Raw genomic sequence first — 21,269 nt, 5'->3', positions numbered from 1 at the left:
CATAAATGAAAAAGGTGAATTCACCACCAATGAGGAGGAAATTAAAATAATAATTTGGAATTATTTTGCCCAACTCTATGCCAATAAATTTGACAATCTAAATGAAATGGACGAATATTTACAAAAATATAAGTTGGCCAGGTTAAATGAAGAGGAGATTAAATACCTAAAGAACACTATCTCAGAAAAAGAAATTCAACAAGCCATCACTGAACTCCCTAAGAAAAAATCTCCAGGACCTGATGTATTCACAAGTGAATTCTACCAAACATTTAGGGAACATGTGGTTCCAATTCTATATAAACTCTTTGGAAAAATAGGGAAAGATGGAACTCTACCTAACTCTTTCTATGACACTAATATGGTGCTGGTACCTAAACCAGGAAGAGTTAAAACAGACAAAGAAAATTATAGACCTATCTCCCTGATGAATATAGATGCAAAAATCTTAGCAAAATGATTACAACAAGTTATCAATAGGATAATACATTTTGATCAAGTAGGATTCATCCCAGGAATGCAGGGTTGGTTCAATATTAGGAAAACTGTTAGTATACTCAATTATATCAACAACAAACCTATCAGAAATCATATGATTATATCAATAGATGCTGAAAAAGCTTTTGACAAAATACAGCATACATTTCTACTAAAACCACTAGTAGAGAATGTAGGAATAAATGGACTGTTCCTTAGAATAATTAGCAGTATCTATCTGAAACCATCAACAAGCATTATATTCAATGGGGAGAGGATACAGGTAAGATCAGGGGTGAAACAAGGGAGCCCATTATCACAACTACTATTCAATATCGTATTAGAAACAATAGCTTCAGCAATTAGAGAAGAAAAAGAAATTGAAGGAATTAGAATTGGGAAGGAAGAGACAAAACTCTCACTCTTTGCAGATGACATGATGGTATACCTAAAGAATCCCAAGAAATCATCCAAAAAAACTACTGGAAACAATTAGCAATTTTAGCAAAGTTGCAGGTTATAAAATAAACCCTCATAAATCCTCAACTTTTCTATATATGTCTAGCAAGAAACAGCAGGAAGAGCTAGAGAGAGAAATCCCATTCAAAGTAACCTCAGACAATATAAAATATTTGGGAGTCTATTTGCCAAGACAGACTCAGAATCTTTTTTGAAAACAATTATAAAACACTTCTCACACAAATTAAATTATACTTAAATAACTGGGCAAACATCAACTGCTCATGGATAGGTAGAGCTAATATAATAAAAATGACAATTCTTCCAAAACTAAACTACCTGTTTAGTGCCCTACCAATCAAAAATTCCAAAAAATTATTTAATACGTTAGGAAAGGTTCTAAGTAAATTTACATGGAGAAATAAAAAGTCAAGAATTCCCATGGATTTAATAAAAAAAAGTGCAAAAGAAGGTGGCTTAGCCCTACCTGATATAAAATTATGTTATAAAACATCAGTCATCAAAACTCTCTGGTATTGGCTAAGAAAAAGAGTGGTGGTTCAGTGGAATAGACTAAGTACAATAGCAGGAAACAATTATAGTAATCTGCTGTTTGATAAACCCAAAGAGTCCAGCTATTTCAATAAAAACTGCTGGGAAAATTGGAAGTTAGTATGGAAGAAATTTAGATTAGACCAACACCTCATGCTCTATACCAAGATAAGATCCAAATGGGTACAGGATTTAGACATAAAAAACAATACTATAAGCAAATTAGAAGATCAAGGACTAGTTTACCTGTCAGATCTATGGAAAGGGGAGCAGTTTATGACTAAGGAAGAGATGGAGAACATCACTAAAAACAAACTAGATGATTTTATTACATTAAATTAAAAAGTTTTTGCACAGACAAAACCACTGTAACCAAGATCAAAAGAAACGCAATAAACTGGGAAGCAATCTTTACAACTAATGTTTCTGACAAAGGACTCATTTCTAAAATATACAGAGAACTGAGTCAAATTTTTAAAAAAGCTATTCCCTAATTGACAAATGGTCAAAGGATACACAAAGGCAATTTACAGATGAGGAGATCAAAGCAATCCATAGTCATATGAAAAACTGCTCTAAATCATTACTTATTAGAGAAATGCAAATTAAGGATTCTCTGAGGTACCACCTCTCACCTCTCAGACTAGCCAATATGACCAGAAAGGATAATGATCATTGTTGGAAAGGTTGTGGGAAATCTGGGACACTATTACATTGTTGGTGGGGTTGTGAACTCATCCCACCTTTCTGGAGAGAAATTTAGAACTACACCCAAAGGGCAATAAAAATATGTATACCCTTTGATCCAGCAATACCACTACTGGGTCTATACACTGAAGAGATGATAAAAAAGGGTAAAAACATCACTTGTACAAAATTGTTCATAGCAGCCCTGTTTGTGGTGGCAAAGAATTGGAAATCAAGTAAATGTCCTTCAATTGGGGAATGGCTTAACAAACTGTGGTATATGTATGTGATGAAACACTATTGTTCTATTAGAAACCAGGGAAGCCTGGAGGAATTTGCATGAACTCATACTAAGTGAGATGAGCAGAACCAGAAAAATAATATCCTAAACAGCAACATAGGATCAATGATCAACCTTGATGGACTCACTCATTCCATCAGTGCAACAATCAGGGACAATTTGGGGCCGTCTGCAATGGAGAATACCAGCTAGGTAATTATTAAGTGTCTGAGACCAGATTTGAACCCAGGTACTTCTGACTCCAGGGCTGGTGCTTTATCCACTACACCACCTAGCCACCCCTTATTGTCTGATCTTGCTATATGTTTCTTCCTTAAGGATATGATTTCTCTCTCACACATACAATTTGGATCAATATATACCATGGAAACAATGTAAAGACTGACAAATTGCCTTTTGTGGGGGGGTGGAGGGAGGGAAGTAAGATCAGGCAAAATTGTAAAGCTCAAAATAAATAAAATCTTTAAAAAAGAAGAATCAAAATGTATGGAAAGCAAGTATGAGATTTTGGAGGAAAAACAGGAAAGGCTTCAGATATGAAGCCCCCCATTTAGCTAGACTTCTATGATGGCTTCTTAAATTGATCTCTCTGCCTCTAAATTCCCTACTTTCAAAACATTCTCCACACAGGTCTCAAAGTCATATCTCTAAAATACAAGTTTAACCCTACAAATCTCCCAATCAGGAAGCTCCAGAGGCTCACTCTTGCCTCTTGAGATAAAATACTATCTGCTTTGTTTGCCATGCAAAACCATTTACAATCTGATTCTCAACTATGTTTTCAGACTTGCTGAAAAATTGTGCTGGATCAACAACCTAGAGTCCTGGTCTCAAACAAATTAGGTTACTTTTGCCCTAAAAGATATTAAATCAACCCCAAGATTTCAATGGCTAAGGGAACTAAGGCTCTGACACAGAAGGTTTTCTTAGCCTGAGGATAAGAAGCCATACAAACCACTTCAGCTGAAGCTAGGGCAATAAGTGGAGGCACAGGAACTGAACTCAAGTCAGTCAATGCACTGTCCTCCCTAAACATGCTTGATGAATCTCCATCCCCTGTCATGACAAAGTAAATCTTGTCCTACATGACCATCATTTCTATCAATGTTTCATTTTGTTTCAATATCAAACCTAAGCAATGAAATTGGTTTGGCCAGCCCTGGCCAAACTCTTTAATCACTCCACTATCCAGTCAAAATGACTCCCTTCTTGTGTTTGAATTACCTTTCATCTCTGTTCTTAAGGTCTTTGCAATGTCTCTCATTGCCAAAATGCCCTCCTTTCTCAGAGAATACCCAATTTCCTCAAAGCTCATTTCAAACATCATCTTCCTTCATGAAACTTTTTCTTGTTGTCCCTCAAAATATATTTTGTTTCTAATTTGCATCCTTTGGTAGAAAGTCAGCTCTTGAACTGCAAGAATCAGTTCATTTTTATGGATTATAGGACCAGACACATAGTAGGCAATTTCATAAATGTTTGCTAAGTGGTAGTCCAAGTTAGGATCTGAACATGAGTATTCTTGAAGCTGGATCCAAAATTTAAATACAGTAACCTCTCCAATCCAATTAGTCAGAAAGAAGCATGAAATGCAATAAAGGTTTTACAAATGGAAGAATATGCTGACAAACAATTGAGAGCTGATTATTGGTACTAGAGGTAAGAAAGTTGATGATTTTGTGCATGCCCTTATCTAAAACCACAGTGTTATGAAAATCATTTGTATATCTTAAGAGTGCTAAAGAAATACGAGTTACTATCATTATTTTATGACAAGTCAGTTTTATAAGAAAACAGAAGTAGCCTTATTTTCTCAATCAAAAGTATCCCTAGGATACTTTTTATTCCCTTATTTCTCAGTTATAGAGAGATACTCAGCTTGCCTCACTTTTATTTCTTGAAATTAACCTTACTTTCCAAAAGTAGAGACTAGATTAGAACCCTTAAGATTACACCAATCTCTTTATTTCTGACTTCCATTTTTATTTCCATTTTAATCCCACCCTCTTCTCTTTTCTCTAGTAATTGTCTGATGGCTGCAATTAGACTCCTAGGCAAAAGAACAGGCTGCCTCCACAAAAAATACAAAGCCATCTCAGAAAAGCTCTTGTGGGACTTCTGACTGAGAGCTGAGAGAAATTTTTTAAATCTCTTCAGGCACACTTGATAGCATAACAAATCATTCATTCTCTTTCCAACACTCCAGTCTCAGAAACTTGACCTTTTCACTGGTACAGTCTCAGAAGAAAAATCCATATTTGAAAATCACATTCCAGTTTCTCAACTGAGCACAGATTCACAGAAGGGCTATCTTATTAATATGTAAATTAAATGACAAGATTGCAAAAAATAATCCTTTTGGGGAAATAATGAAGTTTGCAAGTATCAGAAATCAGCTTATAAAAGACAAGTATTAAAAATATAAAGCAAAACACAAAAAGAAATTACAACCCCCTTTGTCACTTATAAGTGGTAGTAGACCAAAAAAAAAAGTAACTGGAAATTCTTTGATATTAGTTCATATTTATATAGTGCTTTCCTCACCACAATTTGTTAAAATAAAGAGGAAAAAACATTATTATCTTTAACAAACAGATAAGGAAACAGAAGGTTTGGAAGACTAGGTTTGGGAAAAACATTTTGGAATTAAAATCACTTAAGTATTATCGATAACATTTATATAATAGCGTGAATACATGATCTCATATGACCTTCACAATAATTTTGTGATGCCTAAAGTATATATATTACCATGTCCATTTGACAGATGAGAAAACTGAAGAACAGAGAAGCTAAATAATTCCTGAAACATTACCCAGGAGCAAAGTGACAGAGCCTAAATTCAAACCAAGTTTTCTGACTGTAGAATTTTATACACTACAACACACTGCCTTTTGAACCTAGTTATTTTCCTTTAAAAAAAAACACAAGTAATAGAATTTCATTTTTCACATTCTGGGGTTAGAAGAAGTCAGCTATTGGAGACCATGTATAAATCTGATCTATTGTATGTCTTTTATACAGTGGAAAGATTTCTGGCAGAGAGCAAGACCCTGGGAAAAAACAAAGCATAAGAATACTAAAAATAATTACATTGATTTTTAACAAATCATCAAAATATCCTCCATTCAATCATCTATCACAATACAATTTATATATTTCCTGGAGAATGTATCTTTCTCATTTTCATTTCAGATTCAGGGGTGATTAAGTTGCTATTTTCTGCCATGGATGAAATTTAAATTAAATTTAAAAACCTTGGAAATACAATTCGACTTTGACTATACACATAAAGGAAAGATATTGGCCCTGAAAATGTAAATGATCTTTGATCAATCACAGCAATATGTACAGTTCAGAATATTAAAGATTATTTCAAATTAATATGAGGGGAGGAAAAAACTAATGATGGTCAGTGAAGTGATATGAGATTTAAGTCTATAAGAAATAAAGGGAAATTTTTCTCACTTTTATATTCACACCATTCCCATATAAAATGTTGCAATAACTCATTGTTGCATGAAGATAACCCTAGGTTTTTAAAGTTGCTGCCAGCAGACCATTAACTATGCTAAGTTCTAAGGGATTGAAAAGGCTTCCAGAATTGTCAGTCAAACACTAAGGTGCCTGTGAAATATAGAAAAACTCCTCACTAGTAGGTATGATATTTGAGGATAGTAGTCTTCAAATTCTTTTATTATGCATACCTTTCATTAGTAAGGAAACTTTTGGTACATAATAGATCAGGAAAAAATGAAAAAGCAATGTTTTCACTATGAAATAATATTATATTTATGCATATATATATATATTAATTTGGAGGAGGTAATAGAAGGAAATGGAATATGCCACTTGCCTAATGCCTTATCTTGAACCAAAGAAGAACAATATTTGTGGGTTTACAAAAAAGATTTTAGATGTTATGTCCTTCTTGAAATCTTAGCTTTCAGAACCTGGTGAAGACAGTATTGTCTAGCCGTTCTTTCTCCATTCATTTAAGTTCATACCCTCAATATCACTCTTAGGTCAACCAATTAAAAGGAATAACAGAATCATGGAGTTTGTCTCAAATACAAGGGGAAGGAAAGAAAACAAACATTTGTTATGTGCCAGGCAGCTAGGTAGCACAGTGGATAAGAATAAAAGGTTGGAGTCAGGAAGATACACATCTCCCTGAGTTCAAATCCAGCCTCAGATAATTACTTGCTGTGTGACTCTGGGTAAGTCATTTAATTAGTTTACCTCAGTTTCCTCATCTGCAAAATGAGCTGGAGAAAGAAATGGCAATCCTCTCCAACATTTTTTTTGCCAAGAAAATCCCAAATGGATTCACAAAGATTTGGACACAACTAAAACGACTCAATAGTAACAACAAAAATGTGCCAGGCACTATGGTAAACACTTTACAAATCTGTGATTCTTACAACAACCCTGGGGTACTGCTACTGTCCCTATTTTACACATGAGAAAACTGAGACAAGTAGAGGTGAAGTGACTTTGCCAGAGTCACAGAGCTACTAAGTGTCTGAGGACACTTCTGAACTCAGGGCTTGACTACCGGGAGCTGTATCTACTGAAGCACCCAGATAGAACCTTAACTTTTTTGTAAACTGTGGAGGCTGGACTAGATGACCCTTTACAAGCTCTTCTAATTTTAAATTAACAATGCTATGAATTGCTGACACAGGTCCATCTACTGACCAGGTATTCTCACTGACAGGACCCCTTCTCTGGAAATCTCTGGCTTCCCTCAAACTCCAGCTAAAAATTCACTTTCTACAAAAAAACATTTCTTGATTCACCTTAATGTTCCTTACTTCCCTCCATTAATTATCTCCAAGTAAGCCCACTGAAAGCTCATTTGTATGGAGTCTGAATCTTGTCTCTCCATTAGACTGGGACCTCCTTGAGACTATGTACTAGTTTTTCTGCCTTTCATTATATAGCAGTTTACAGAGTTGGCACATAATAATTGTTTACTGTTGGACTTGCCAATAAAGTTCCAAAATAATATCAATTACACATGGTTTAATTCAATTCCAGGATTTACTATGAAATAAGCAAAGAAATAGTCTCTGTCCTGAACACCTTACATTCTAAGGAGACATCACACTCATCCAGCTAAATAAATGTAAGATTTCCTCCCAATGGAAGTTAGACTATGACACTCACTGAAGGGGTCAACATCACAGTGAGAACAACTAATGGCAGTCCCTATCACTGGGATGTTTTCTCACAATTCTGTTGGCAACCAATGTTGACCAAATGTCAACCATAGAGGAAATACCAGCTGTAAAAGTAGGGGGATCTGGAGTAGCATAATACTTGTGTGTATCCAGACCTGGAATCCATCTGCCCAACAAAGGTCCTTAATAACTAGTAGAAATTCTAGTTAAGAGAGGATTGAGTAACTGCCAGAAATTCACCCAACTCAGCCCAAACCAACATTCCTTGATGTAGACGTGCCACTTAGTGGAACATCAATTTTCCTATGTCTTACTAAAGACTTTTGTTAAGTACTTTTATTCTAAATTTTAGCCACCCAAGAATATAATTTCTCTCTATATAAAATATTCATCCTTAAATTCACTATTTATTTTGTACTCTTTTCACCTAACAGTGCAAATTTTCAGAGTCCCATAACCAAATGTAATCCCCCCTATATAAATCTCCTATATAAAAAAAAGCTGCAGAAATTACTATATAGCTTTAAAAACTCCAATAGAATGTTGGGAAAATATAGTATGAACTTCTCAAAGAAGAGTCGAAAAAATAGGTTGACATTAAAGTAAGTACTCCTGCCTATAGTCACAGGCAATGTGTTATTTATCTGTGATCCACAGAAATTTAGGAAAAACTAGGGGCAGACAGAATAGTGGATAGAGTCAAAAAGACTCATCTTTCTGAGATCAAATCTGACCTTAGAACATACTAGCAGTGTGAATTTGGCCAAGCACTTAAACCAGTTTGCCTAAGTCTCCTAATCTGTAGAAAGAGCTGGAGGGGGAACCTAGGTGGCATAGTGGACAGAGCACTGACCTGGAGTCAGGAAACCTGAGTTCAAATCCAGTCTCAGATATTTAATACTTATTTAGCTGTGTGACCTTGCCCAAGTCACTTAATCCCATTGCCTTGTAAAAATAAAAAAAAAGAATGAGAACGAGAGAGAGAGAGAGAGAGAGAGAGAGAGAGAGAGAGAGAGCGAGCTGGAGAAGGAAATGGTATTTTTTCAAAGAAAACTCCAACCATAGTCACAATTAAATAATAACAACAATGAAAAACCAGTAGGAAAAAAAATGACAATATGAATGAAGTACCTCTCTTTCTCTCTACATAATGTTTATCTGTGATCCACAAAGATCTGTGAAGAAACTATGTAACCAAGACAGAAGGTAAGGAAGTGTTTTCCTATGAGAACTACTGTGTAAGAATTAATTTGAAGGGGGGAAAATTACAAAATATTTGTAAGATTATTGCTGAAGAAAAGACAAAGGGAACAGGATAATTCCGAAGAGAAAATTGAAGTAGCTTAATTGACTTTGAGCATCATCTGAAGTGAGTCAAATGATTTAAGGCTGAGGTTTGAGAGAAGTGTAAAGGAATGAAATACTAATAATTTATGGATTAGAGGAGACTTTAGTTATGATACTGCTTAAATCCAAATATGCTATAAAAACATTACAGCTTAGAAAATGTGTGTTTATAATTGGTAAAATATATAAATAAAATAAATTATTCCTTTAAGTTATTGAATAAGCATCATCATGTTCAGGAAGTCTTTCTCTATATGGTATAAATTTGTATTTATATAATTATTTTTAAAATGTATTTATTGTGTTTTCCATTAGAGTAGAAGTTTCTTGGGAGTAGAAATTGCTATGTTCTTTATAATTTTATTCTCAGTGACTAGCACTGTGTTTGGCATTTAGTACATAGTTAATAAATACTTGTTGATTGATTAACTAATAAATGGAAAACGGGATCTCTCAAGTTCATTGGATAATTACTTTTTAATGAATTTGAATGAGGGACCTGAGCTAATTAGTTAAGTGAGAAGAGAGAGCAAATTCGTTAATGGATTAAATTATCCAACAAACTGCTAATTTGGTTGTGTTGTACAAGATTCAAATAAATTAACAAGAGGAGGTTTGTACCCTGGTGATGCTAAGTGACATTTGAGGTGGGCAATGGAAAAGGACAATTGGTCACGAATGCATTTTTTATGTGGAGCAACTACTGCCATTAAACTCAAGGACATTTAAGTGCCCCTGTTGTGAGAGCTATATTAAATCAGATAGAAAAAGAACCAAAATTAAAAAAAAATCAATGAGGTGAAAAATAATTTGTACCTATTGCTATAAATGCCAATTGAGACAAAAACATATAAATGGGATAAGTAAATTTTGTGATTACATCTGAAGCTAGAAAAACCAATGATGATTTGCATATTTCAGAATCACAAAGACCACTAAAAAGTGTCATTGCCAAAAGTGCAACTTTTACCTTTGTGGAAAATACTGAATATAGTTTGCCATAAAAAGATATCTGGAAAAGAAAGGTAGGTTTATTTTTGTTCTGTTTTTTTCAAACCACTGTGAAATCAAATTTTTAACCTAGAAAAACCAGGTTATTGATTTCTCTGAAATATATTCAGTTCCTACTATTAAAATCACAGCAGTAGCCTCTATTTCAAAAAATAGTTGCTTTAATCAGAAAATGAGAAAAAAGCAACATGCTTCAAATTAAATGGTACATGACAGGTCACTTCAATCTGTGATGTTGAGAACAATATTTTTGCCAATTGCTTTGGCAGGCTGAATTGATGGTGTCCTTGTGAAGATGTGTAAAACTGAAAATAGAACAGGAAATACTACCCCATTGTTTGCAGCCACAATCATGCAAACCTGATGAAGACAATTAGGCAAAAATCTTCAAAATGACAGTAGAGGGACTCTGAATCACTAGCTCTAAAGCAAACGACCAACATCTAACATATAAATAGAGGTAACTTGAAATACTAGGAAAAACACAACTTGGAGTTAGAAATTTGAACCCAAGTATTGACTCTTACCACTTACCAGTCATATGCCTGAGGAAGAAACTCACTTAAGCTCTCTGAGTCTCAGTTTACCTATTTTCAAAAGGCTAAACTATTTCTTACATTACTTAGCTCATGAAAATATTGATTGCTTTACCTGGGCTATAATTATTGGTCTTACAAATCAGCTACATTCATAAGATGTATGATATTGAGGTTTTTTAGTTGTTTTGTGAGGAAAAAACTTGTCCAATTGTACAGAAATCTCTTTATTAATTAGTCATTAGAAAGAATTCGATTCAATTAAATAAAGAACAAACAAAATCAAAGCTTCTAAGCAGTGGGTTATTCCTTCTTGCTTAAGTCCCCAAGAACTATTTTTATATATGTAACTGGTTTGACAAAAACCAGAAGTAAAAATAAAACTATACCTGGCTCTTTAATAGCTGAAGAAAACTTCTCCAAATTCTTGTTCCTATTTTCAGTCTTAATTTTTTTTGACTTAAGATTTTCAACTTCCTCACATAAATTCATGACAACAGAAGAAGCTTTGAACTGTCTTGATTTCCTTTTAGTCGGAAGATGAGATTAAGAGAAAAAAACTAGAATTGACAGCCCCATTAAAACATGACAGCAAGTTTTTAACAGTCTTCCCTCTTATCTGACAGCTCAGATCATTTCTCATTTCACCAAGGCCCCAAAGAACTTTTTTCAACTCCAATAACAGACTTTTCTATCCTTAAAACTAGAGGTATTTTCCAGATTTTATATAATCAGAATTCTCCCAATACCTTCTTCTTCATTCTAAGGCTAATGTATATTTTGCCTCTATTATGGGTCACTTCAAATTTAATTTGGTAGTAACCCTTCCTTCAGTCATTCTGACTCTTTGTGACCCCATTAAGGGTTTCGTGGTAAAGAAAGTGGTTTGACCATTTCCTTCTCCAGCTTATTTTACAGATGAGGAAACTCAGGCAAACAAGGTTAGGTGACTTGCCCAAGATCACACAGCAAGGAAATATCTGAGGCCACATTTGAACTCAGGAAGATAAGTCTTCTTGACTCCAGCCTGGTACTCTATCTGTCCACTAAGCCTCTTAGTTGCCCAAGCCAGATCTAATATCAACCACAAATGGCAAACAATTATTCTCTGATTAACAGGGAATGAGATTACATGTCTAAAACAAACAAAAATATGATTTCCTGTACCAAAAGACACAATATTCAGAGAACGTTGTTCAATTTGAAGCCAAAAATGGATAGTTTTTAAACATAACTTGTAACACAGTTTTGAGGTATCTCATTTCACTGGATTTTTTAAAAATCCAGCTTGCAAAAGACTTAAAATAATTTCACTCTCCAGAAGAGCTATCTTTCTTGGTTCTTATTTGCCCGTGTTTAAATCCCAAGCTTACTTAACAAGGGTAATTGTATTACTAAATATGATTTTAAAATAACATCTACCCAAATAGGAAACTGTCTAAAAGTACAACTGACTAACCATTGAAAGATCATATTTCAAAAGAAATACCAACTTTTGATCATTTACAAGCTGATTATTGATTTTATGAATTAACCAGGTCTTCTACTTTTTCTTTTTCAACCTACTGTTAACTGATTTTTGGTCATTTTTTTAACTGATTAAAAGCTTAACTTGTGAAAACTTAAAATAAGTTAGTTGACCTGATTTGAGGGGTAAAAGTGGTTAATATTGAATTTCAAGATACTTTGTATTTATTGCTTTAAACATAAAAGATAGTATGGTATATTGCACAGGATACTAGGTTGAATGTTCAGAAGATATGAATCCAAATGTCATCTTTGACACTGATCCACTGGTCAAGTGAAATTGGGCAAGTCACAGATTTTATGCCTTAGCAATGTTTTAGGATTTACTGATGTCATCACATAGTAAGTTCCCACCATAGGAATTCCCCCACACTGATGAAATCACATATCCTTTACTACATATATTGAAGGATAAAAAAGATAATTTTATATATTCTATATAGCCTGAGCAAATGAGGTTTTTAAAGGACAGAAATGAGCCACAGGCTATGTGAAAATGCTGGCAGACAGGAGAAGCTTTGGTTTCAAAGCAGATTGAAATTTAAAGTTTGAAAACAGTTTTTCCAGTCATTCTAACAATGAGAAAGAAGAGAAACACTTTACAACAAAATAATGAGTTAGAATGAAGATAAGTCATGGTAACAGTATTATCGGAGTAGCTAGAGGTTTTCAGAAATAAAACAACCCAATTTTTTGTCTTTTCTTATCTCTGGTTAAAAAAAAGATAATAATAATAATGGTTTAGTTTCCATCACTTCCTTACCTTCACCTCTTGGCTTCCCTGGTTTTCTTCAAGACTCATTTTAAATCCCAGCTTTTTTAAGAGGCTTTTCTTACACTCCTATCCACTCCCCCATAATTCCCCCTCTCTCATTACTAGTGCCTTCCCTTTGAAATTACAGACAGAAAGAGCTAGAAAGAGCCACACAACCAGGTTTTTTCCTTTCTATTTAGGCTAAGTACTTAATACAGCTAATAAATGCCTAATAATACTTGTAAACTGTACTGGTTGATGTAATTTTTCCAGAAGGATGGGACCAGCTGTTAATTAATTGGGCTTTGTTTATCTATTTCAATATTAAGACAATCTTTGGTTCACTTCCAACATAAAAGTGAAGCAAATTTCAGGCCATACCATGCCTCAGTTTACCTAAATATTCCAAGTCAAGAGGATCATATGTGAGGACTATATCTTGAGAGTACATAAGTATTACAGAAAAAAAATGTAATGAAAATATTGTTCAACCACTGACTATCAATATTACTATACTATAGGAAATGAAACAATTTTTAAATATATAATAAGTCTGTAGAACTCAGGATATAGACTTGGAAAATAGTCTTTTTTTCTGTTTTATAAGAAAGAAGAAAAAATCAAAATGGAGAGCCTGTACCTTGCAGATTTTATACAGGGATTCTTGACCATCTCCTCCAGTGTCTTTGAAGTGATCATGTGCAGGAAATGTTCGATGAATGTCTCTTGTTATAACACTCTCTTGGGCTGAGTCCTAAGAAAAAAATTTAAAAATAACAGATCACAAACATGAAATTTCCATAAATACAGAAAAACCCAATTGATTATATCAGGTTAACAATCCAGTCATTTCACTCCTCCAATAAAATAAGGCACACAAGTTCCTATAGAAGATAACATCTGCCTAAGAGAAACAAAATGATATTTTACAGAAGGATGGGCTCCAGAAGCTCCAATATGGGTGCCATTCTAAGCCCAGTAGGAAATGATTACTCATTCAGTTGGTGTTCTGTTATTCTTGGAAATGTTTGGATATTGTATCTGTCTGAATGTCAAGAAAATAGTCTCTGACTCCTTCAATCCTAGTGGATGAATGTGGAATAAACACACATTTCCAGCCAACATCAAAAGAGTGCTAATTGCAAATTAAAAGCATTGTTTAATGTCTTTGATCTGTAAATATTTGACTATATCCCTTTCCCAGTTTTGAATAAAAGAAAGGGGAGTTTTGAAGATGTGAGTTTCTTTAATGAATTTTAATTCTTATTCTCTCTTGCCAGGAAAAACAAGAAAAGATGGAGATAGCAGATCAACTCTGAGTTAAGTCAATGTCTTCTCTTCCTATCTCTTTTCAGTTCAGCTTCTACTTCATGCTGGGTGGCAATTAACTCTTATATCATCTAGTGGAAAAAAGGAAACAGACTGCAAAGCTCTATATTTGTCAGCATGCACCCAAAACATTGCAGACGAATTTTAAGGAAATTCTGTGGGTTTACAGGAATAGGTAGGAGACAAAATATTCCTTCTGACTTGCAAAAGAACCAAATCAAAAGGCTCTTTAGGTGCCTCAACTTAAACAAAGAGACACAGAATGAGTTTCTACTTGCAAGAGAAAAATGAAGACTTCACTAAGGACAATAAACAAGGCTTTAGGGAAAAGACTTTGAAGTAATTTTCATTTTAAAGAAGAGTGTTGAGTATTCCAAGTATGGAAAATGAGTTTTCAGAAAGATGGGATCATGTTTTTATTGCCTTGGCTTTTCCTTGTAGAATAAAGGAGATCAGATCATCTTTTACAATAACAGCCTTCATTTAGGCATGGACTAAAAAGTTAATGAAAGAAAACATTTTTCACCCAAGGTGGCACCATATTAGGAGGCAAGAGAAGCTTGATGGGTAATATTTTTCTTAGGAAATGGTCTAGACATCTAGAAGATGCTAGAAATTTGGCTTACAGAATATAGCATCTTGGGAATTTACAGCCTCCTTAGATTATAAAAACAAAATCTAAATACCGTAGGAATATAGACAATGAAAGTACCTACCAAATATAAGTACTCAATTCAATTTCCCCTTTTAGGTTTACTTTTTAACATTCCCTCTATCTGGACATTAATATATTGTTCACGTATGCAGGGACTCCAGGGAATAATGCCTGGAACTTTACTGAAGTTAGAAGAAGCACATTTGAAACTGTTCTTTTTCTATTCCCTTCTATTGCCATTTTTACAAACTAAATAAGCGCTTTAGCTACACTGCTTAGATATCTTTAATGAAAATGAAGGTCAAACAGTATTACACAATCCTAGACTAGTAATAACAATAGCATTTTTTTATAGAACTTTAAGATTTGCAAAGTACAAAATCCTCAAAAAACCTTGGAAGGAAGGTATTTTTATCCCCATTTTACAGATAAGGAATTTGAAGTGATATGCTCAGGATCACATAAACTAGCAAGTATCTGAGGGCAGATTTGATCTCAGTTTCTTGATTCCAAACTCATTGTTCCATCAATACCTAGCTGCTTCTAAAATGTCCAAGAGGTGAACTAATTAGGATGGTTTTAGAATCAGAGGACTTGCTTTTTAATTAAGGACTTCTTATCTGTATGACCTTGGGTAAGCTATTCTGCTTTATTAAGTCTCAATTTCCTTTATCTGTTAAATGACATTAAATACATTCAAAAACAAAAATTCCCCTGTGCTATCCATAATAAGTAGAAAGAGGAAACTAACAATATTTCAGAACTTACCTCCTTCCTGAGAGGCCATATCACTGTGTTCCAGTGACCCTCAAAAACACTAAAGTTGATGTTCCTTCAGGATGAATATACCTCCTTCCATTACCATTCTGAATATCAGAAGTCTACTTGATTAGTTTTATTCACTGGAGAGTATCTTTTTTAGTACGTGTTGATATAATCTGTGAACTGCCTACTCCAATGAAATAATTCATGTAAAGAGCTCTGAAAACCTTAAATTACTAAAGAAATTCCAGCTGCTTGGCTTTTTAAATTTTTTTTTCTCAGTAGGTTCTATACCTTTTATTTGGAAATCTACTAGACCTAAAACATAATTGTATGCACAAATGATAAGAAGTATGAATCCAATGATTCATAATAATCCTAAACTTTTAAGATTTTACATCTTAAAATTTCCAAATTTTTTCCAAAATAATCTTTCCCCTACTCTCAAAACATGGAAAGACATCCCATGTAAAAAATAGAAACAGTAAAAGGTTTTATTTTTTTCAGTGGGTGGGGGAAACAATTAAAACAATAAATGTTTGATAATTGAAAAAAAATTAGCATGCTGGTACATATAAAAGAAAAGGATTAACAGTAGAAGTCACAGAGCCAAAGTAGGATCATATTTATTAAAGGTCATGTTATTATTCTGAAATCTGTTCTTAGAGATTGAGGGAAAATGGTGTTGCCATACTGGGGTCGGGGGGAAAGGGGGAAAGGACCACTACCATCATCATTTTGTGAAGGCAGGGCCCTCTTGTGAATAAGCAAAATCATAGCAGCTCTGTTCTGCTTCCTGAGGACTTTCTAGGACAAAAATTACATAAGCACTGAATTCTGCTTATTCTTGAGATAAAGGAATCCTTATATCGATTTAAATTCATTCTATAAAGACTACTTCTTTTTCCAAATTTTTGAAACACAAGACTAAATTATTCTTTAAAAAAAGATATCAGTTTGAATAGTGATAAAAATATCTATATTACAATAGAAAAGGGAACTAAGATTACTGATCTGTTAAATACCACTTTCTAATCTAGAAGGTATGACAAACATTTTGATTAACTTTTTTTAGTTGTTTTTTTTTTTTGCAAGGCAAATGGGGTTAAGTGGCTTGCCCAAGGCCACACAGCTAGGTAATTATTAAGTGTCTGAGGTCGGATTTGAACCCAGGTACTCCTGACTCCAGGGCCGGTGGTTTATCCACTGCGCCACCTAGCCGCCCCTTTGATTAACTTTTGATCATTTTACAAGTGGATTCAGTTTCTAGTTTTAATACTGCAAGTATATTATTTTTCCTTCAATAATTATATATTTATAATACTTATATAATTCTTAATATAATATTTATAATAATTCATGTTATTTGGAGTTTTTTAATGACACCTGGAATTTGTTATGAGGGGGAAAAAGAGAAGTACAAAAGTATCAGCAAGGGTTATAAAGATCCTTTGGATGATTTCAACCTATTGCCTTTGATGTGATTGGTTCTGTATTGTTAACAACATGGCAAAGTGTTCCATTGGGGATGACTCTTCCCACATGATCTAATCAATGGATGGAGTATAAAAGCAATGGATAGTTAAGGGAAGTTGTATCCACTATGTAAGAGACCTGGACTCTGGAAGACTCATTTCCCTGAGTTCAAATCAAAGCATTTACTACAATTTACTATAACTACTGGACAAATCACTTAATTTTGTTTGCCTCAGTTTACTCATCAGCAAAATGACCTAAAAACGAAATGACAACTGACTCTCAAGTCTTTGTTCAGAAAATCCCTCAATTGGCTCATTAAATCTGAAACATCTAAAATAATTGAACAAAGAACAAATAAAAGCAATATCTCAAAGAATAATTAAAATTATCACAGATCTGGAGTTAGATTGAAAATCAGAAGCCTTGGGGTGGCTAGGTGGCGCAGTAGATAGAGCACCGGCCCTGGAATCAGGAATACCTGGGTTCAAATCCGACCTCAGACACTTAATAATTACCTAGCTGTGTGGCCTTGGGCAAGCCACTTAACTCCACTGCCTTGCAAAAGCAAACAAAAAAAAAATCAGAAGCCATGGAGTAAATTTCTTCAACATTATTACAGAATAGGAAAATGAAGAACAGAAAAGTGACAGAACTTATCCAAAGGATAAGCACTGTTCAAGATCTGAGCCCAGGTCCTCTGGAATCCAAAATCAGTTCCCATTGTGCCATACTTTCTCTTCTCTAATCATTTAGCTATTGTTCTTTTTTGCCCTATTTTTAAAAGTATAACATTGCTTTTCTTACCAAAGTGCTTCAAACAAAATATTAGTGTAATTTGTTCCTATATTAGACAAAAGCACTGATTAGAAAGAAAAGAACTGAGTTCAAGTCCTATATCTACTTTTTGACCTTAGGAAAGTCAGATAACTCATTGAGGCCTCTTTTATTATCTGGAAGATTGAAGTTTTTTTCATATCCACCAATGAAGACAATGGCTTCGTGGCTCCCTTCTACCTTTAAATTCTACAACAAATAACAATTTCCACTGAACACATGCTATGTCAGGTTGTTAGTATATAAAGATGATCCCTGACAGGTTATTATTGGCCACAATTGGTTGGCTGACAACTAATGTTAGGCTTTTAAAAAGCTGACCTTTAGAACATGCTTCTGGTTTGAACTCCCTGAAGACCCCTCCTTTAGTTCCACACTGTTGTCAGATCCACGCAGAGACATTACTAGCAAGTCTGCTTGCAGTTCCCTGCAAACAGATGGGTTTACAGGGGTAGATCTGATTTAGTCAGCCTTGATGTTTGCAAAAGGGAAAGGAGAAAATGTAAAAACAGCTTCCTGATTCAAGCATGCTACAAAAACTATTAGTTGAAAACAGCAACAGAAAAATCTCGAGTTTCTGCCAGTTTTCATTCTTTGAATTATGGGTAAAGGTTTGAATATAATTGGAGAAAAATTGAAGCATAAAACAATCATTGCCTTCTCAAATAAATCATATTAGGAATAATCTGTTTTCTGGGCATTACATGCAAATTGATAGCAATGCTCTGAAAGTCAAAGTATTGACTTAATGGTCAAAGAAAAGATACTAAACAACAATATAGGTCTCAAAAGGAACTATCAACAGTGAGTACAGGTAAAAAAGAGATACTTGGGGGGAAGGGGAGGGATGTGGAGATTAAAAAGTGGCCAAACTCTCTGAAAGCCAAAGAAGAAAACCCTGATTTAGAAGGTAAGACCACTACAAAAGGGTTTCATTTGACAGGAGCCTGAAAGAATTCTTGAATGTAAAATTCAAGTCTCTTCAGAGATAGATCTGAGGTACTATTGTCCATGGTCCCAGACTGTTTCCCAAAGATGCTCCAATACCTGAGTCAGTAACACAGATGGATAATTATAAAGAAAACAAAGTATCTGCCAATGATCCTGATTCATGTACTGACTTAAAGATTGAATAGTAGGCTTATATGTGACTTAATTATTGATCATTAAGGTTTACATTTCAATAGGGATAAATAAGACACACAGAGTAATGATCTCAAGGGAAAGATATTTGGGGCAGAAAAATTACAAGGATTTAAATCAAGTGAGTGGAGTCATTGAGGAGTTAAGTGGCATTCCCCTTTCAGAAGTAGTGATAAAATCAATTTGCATAAATTAGGAGATGGATGGGATATGCACCCGGATGATGGCTGTTGGGGAGATGTTTGGGGAATGCTTTCGTGAGTGTCTGAGTCAACCATGAATCACCATAGCAGAACCCCAAAGCAAAAGTTCCAGGTTTGAAAGGAATAACTGGAGAAGCAAATGAGAGAGAGAGAGAGAGAAGAGAGAGCTCACATATATAAAATATAGCCAAAGGAAGAGAAAATTTCAAAAAGGAGTAGCATATAAAACTTGTTTTATCACTGATTCCTAGAAGTACACTATTGACATTTCACCAATCAAAAAAGTATTCATTTATCTCTCTTCTTTCTTTCATGGTTTTTTAGCCATTTTTCTTTCCACAGAAAACAAACCTTTCTTTTATATTATCTCAAATGTTAATTAAACTATGACTGTATACCTTATAAAAGACATTTAAAACATATATATATATATATAAATCCCATGTCTCCTTGTTACTCTGTTCATATACATATAAGCCCATTCAAAAACTGCCATAGTTACATAAGATGCAAACTTTGAAAAAAAGAATAGTTTGCATATTCATTAATATATATTTTATTTGACATGCATACAGTCTCCAACAAGGAAGAAAATAGCTTATAGCTTATGACAGACAATTCTTCTAATAAAGGAGAAAAAAAAGAATGATTTGTTTACTTGCTAGAAAGATTTTTTTTAAATTTTTATTTATTTTAGGCAATGGGATTAAGTGATTTGCCCAAGATCATACAGCTAGGCAATTATTAAGTGTCTGAGGTCACATTTGAACTCAGGTCCTCCTGACTCCAGGACTGGTGCTCTATCCACTGCACCATCTAACTGCCCCCCAAAAAGATTTTAATAATTTCTATGGAATAGGAAACCCTTGGGACATGTAGTAATTTACATTTGGATATGAATTCCAAAACAGTCTATTAAAAATATGTGATTATAAAAGATTGCATTATTGTTTCTTTCACTCATATTGAATCCTTTCTTAAAACTATAATTATTAAGATACTTTTCATAAACCCTTTCCACATCCTTTTTGTTTTTCTTTTCTTTTATTTATTTAAGGCAATGGGATTAAGTGACTTGCCCAAAATCACACAAATAGGCAATTATTAAGTGACTGAGGTCACATTTGAACTCTGGACCTCCTGACTCCAAGGCTCTAACCACTGTATCACCCAGCTGCTCCCTCACATCCTTTTTCTTCCAAATAAATTGCAAGCTCTTTAAGAACAAGGTCCAAGTCAAACACATTTTTGTTTCACCCCAAAAGAGTGACTAAAATATTGGAGTTATTCCACAATCATTTGTTGAATTGTATTTAACAGAACAATTCTTTTCAGCATAAAGAGCACATCTCTCTATTAACATATGGGTTTCATTCACCTGAGAATATAAACTATGCTGATCACAACTTTACTAATTGAAAAAGAAATGAATAGGAAAGAACATAAGGCTCAGCCCTGGGAGGGCACAATAGGTCTACATAGTAATTATAAACTCTACTTAATGGAATGAAATAATTTAAGCTAATTCATTAAATGTACAATGGTCAAATTATTTTTGTAACATGCTGTTTAACAATTTAACTTATTTCTCTGAAAGCCTACTATATTGGTTAAGACCTCTCTATTGAAAAAGAAGAAACCATTTCAAATTTGTCAACTCAATAATATGTTTGCCCCCCCCCAACACATTTTCTAATAACATCTCATTTAGAAGAGGGTGGAAATTTTTTTTTGTGACAAGGTATGAACAGAACTTGATCAATTTTGGTTGGAAAAAAAATTAAGCTGTAAATGTAACTAATCAAGATAAAAGCTTTATGATTCACTTTGTGCACAGTCAGATGCATCCTTAAATGATAATAAACATTCCAAGGTTTATCATGTAAAGACATATTCAGGTGCTTGAAAACAATACATTAATGGAGTATAACCATAAATAGTATTATTTTTTGTAAGATTAAACAACACAGGGACAGAAATAATCTTTTCTTAAGGTTTCAACAAACTAAAAACTTCTTTCTGTAGCT

General features: G+C 34.0%; 1 protein-coding gene across 10 annotated transcripts in view; it reads right to left on the bottom strand.

The window, feature by feature from the left end:
• Positions 1 to 21,269, bottom strand: part of RABGAP1L (RAB GTPase activating protein 1 like) — a 716,515-nt gene that overhangs the window by 289,982 nt on the left and 405,264 nt on the right. For all 10 annotated transcript variants that reach the window (XM_074222075.1, XM_074222079.1, XM_074222077.1 and 7 more), the window contains one exon: positions 13,478 to 13,591. In XM_074222075.1, coding sequence (XP_074078176.1) covers positions 13,478 to 13,591 — 114 coding nt within the window. The remainder of the gene's footprint in view (positions 1 to 13,477; positions 13,592 to 21,269) is intronic.

This window comes from Macrotis lagotis, chromosome 2 (assembly GCF_037893015.1).
Source record: "Macrotis lagotis isolate mMagLag1 chromosome 2, bilby.v1.9.chrom.fasta, whole genome shotgun sequence".
Classification (NCBI taxonomy): domain Eukaryota; kingdom Metazoa; phylum Chordata; class Mammalia; order Peramelemorphia; family Peramelidae; genus Macrotis; species Macrotis lagotis.
Note: the sequence above shows the minus strand (reverse complement) of the source record. Positions and strands in the feature narration are given on the sequence as shown.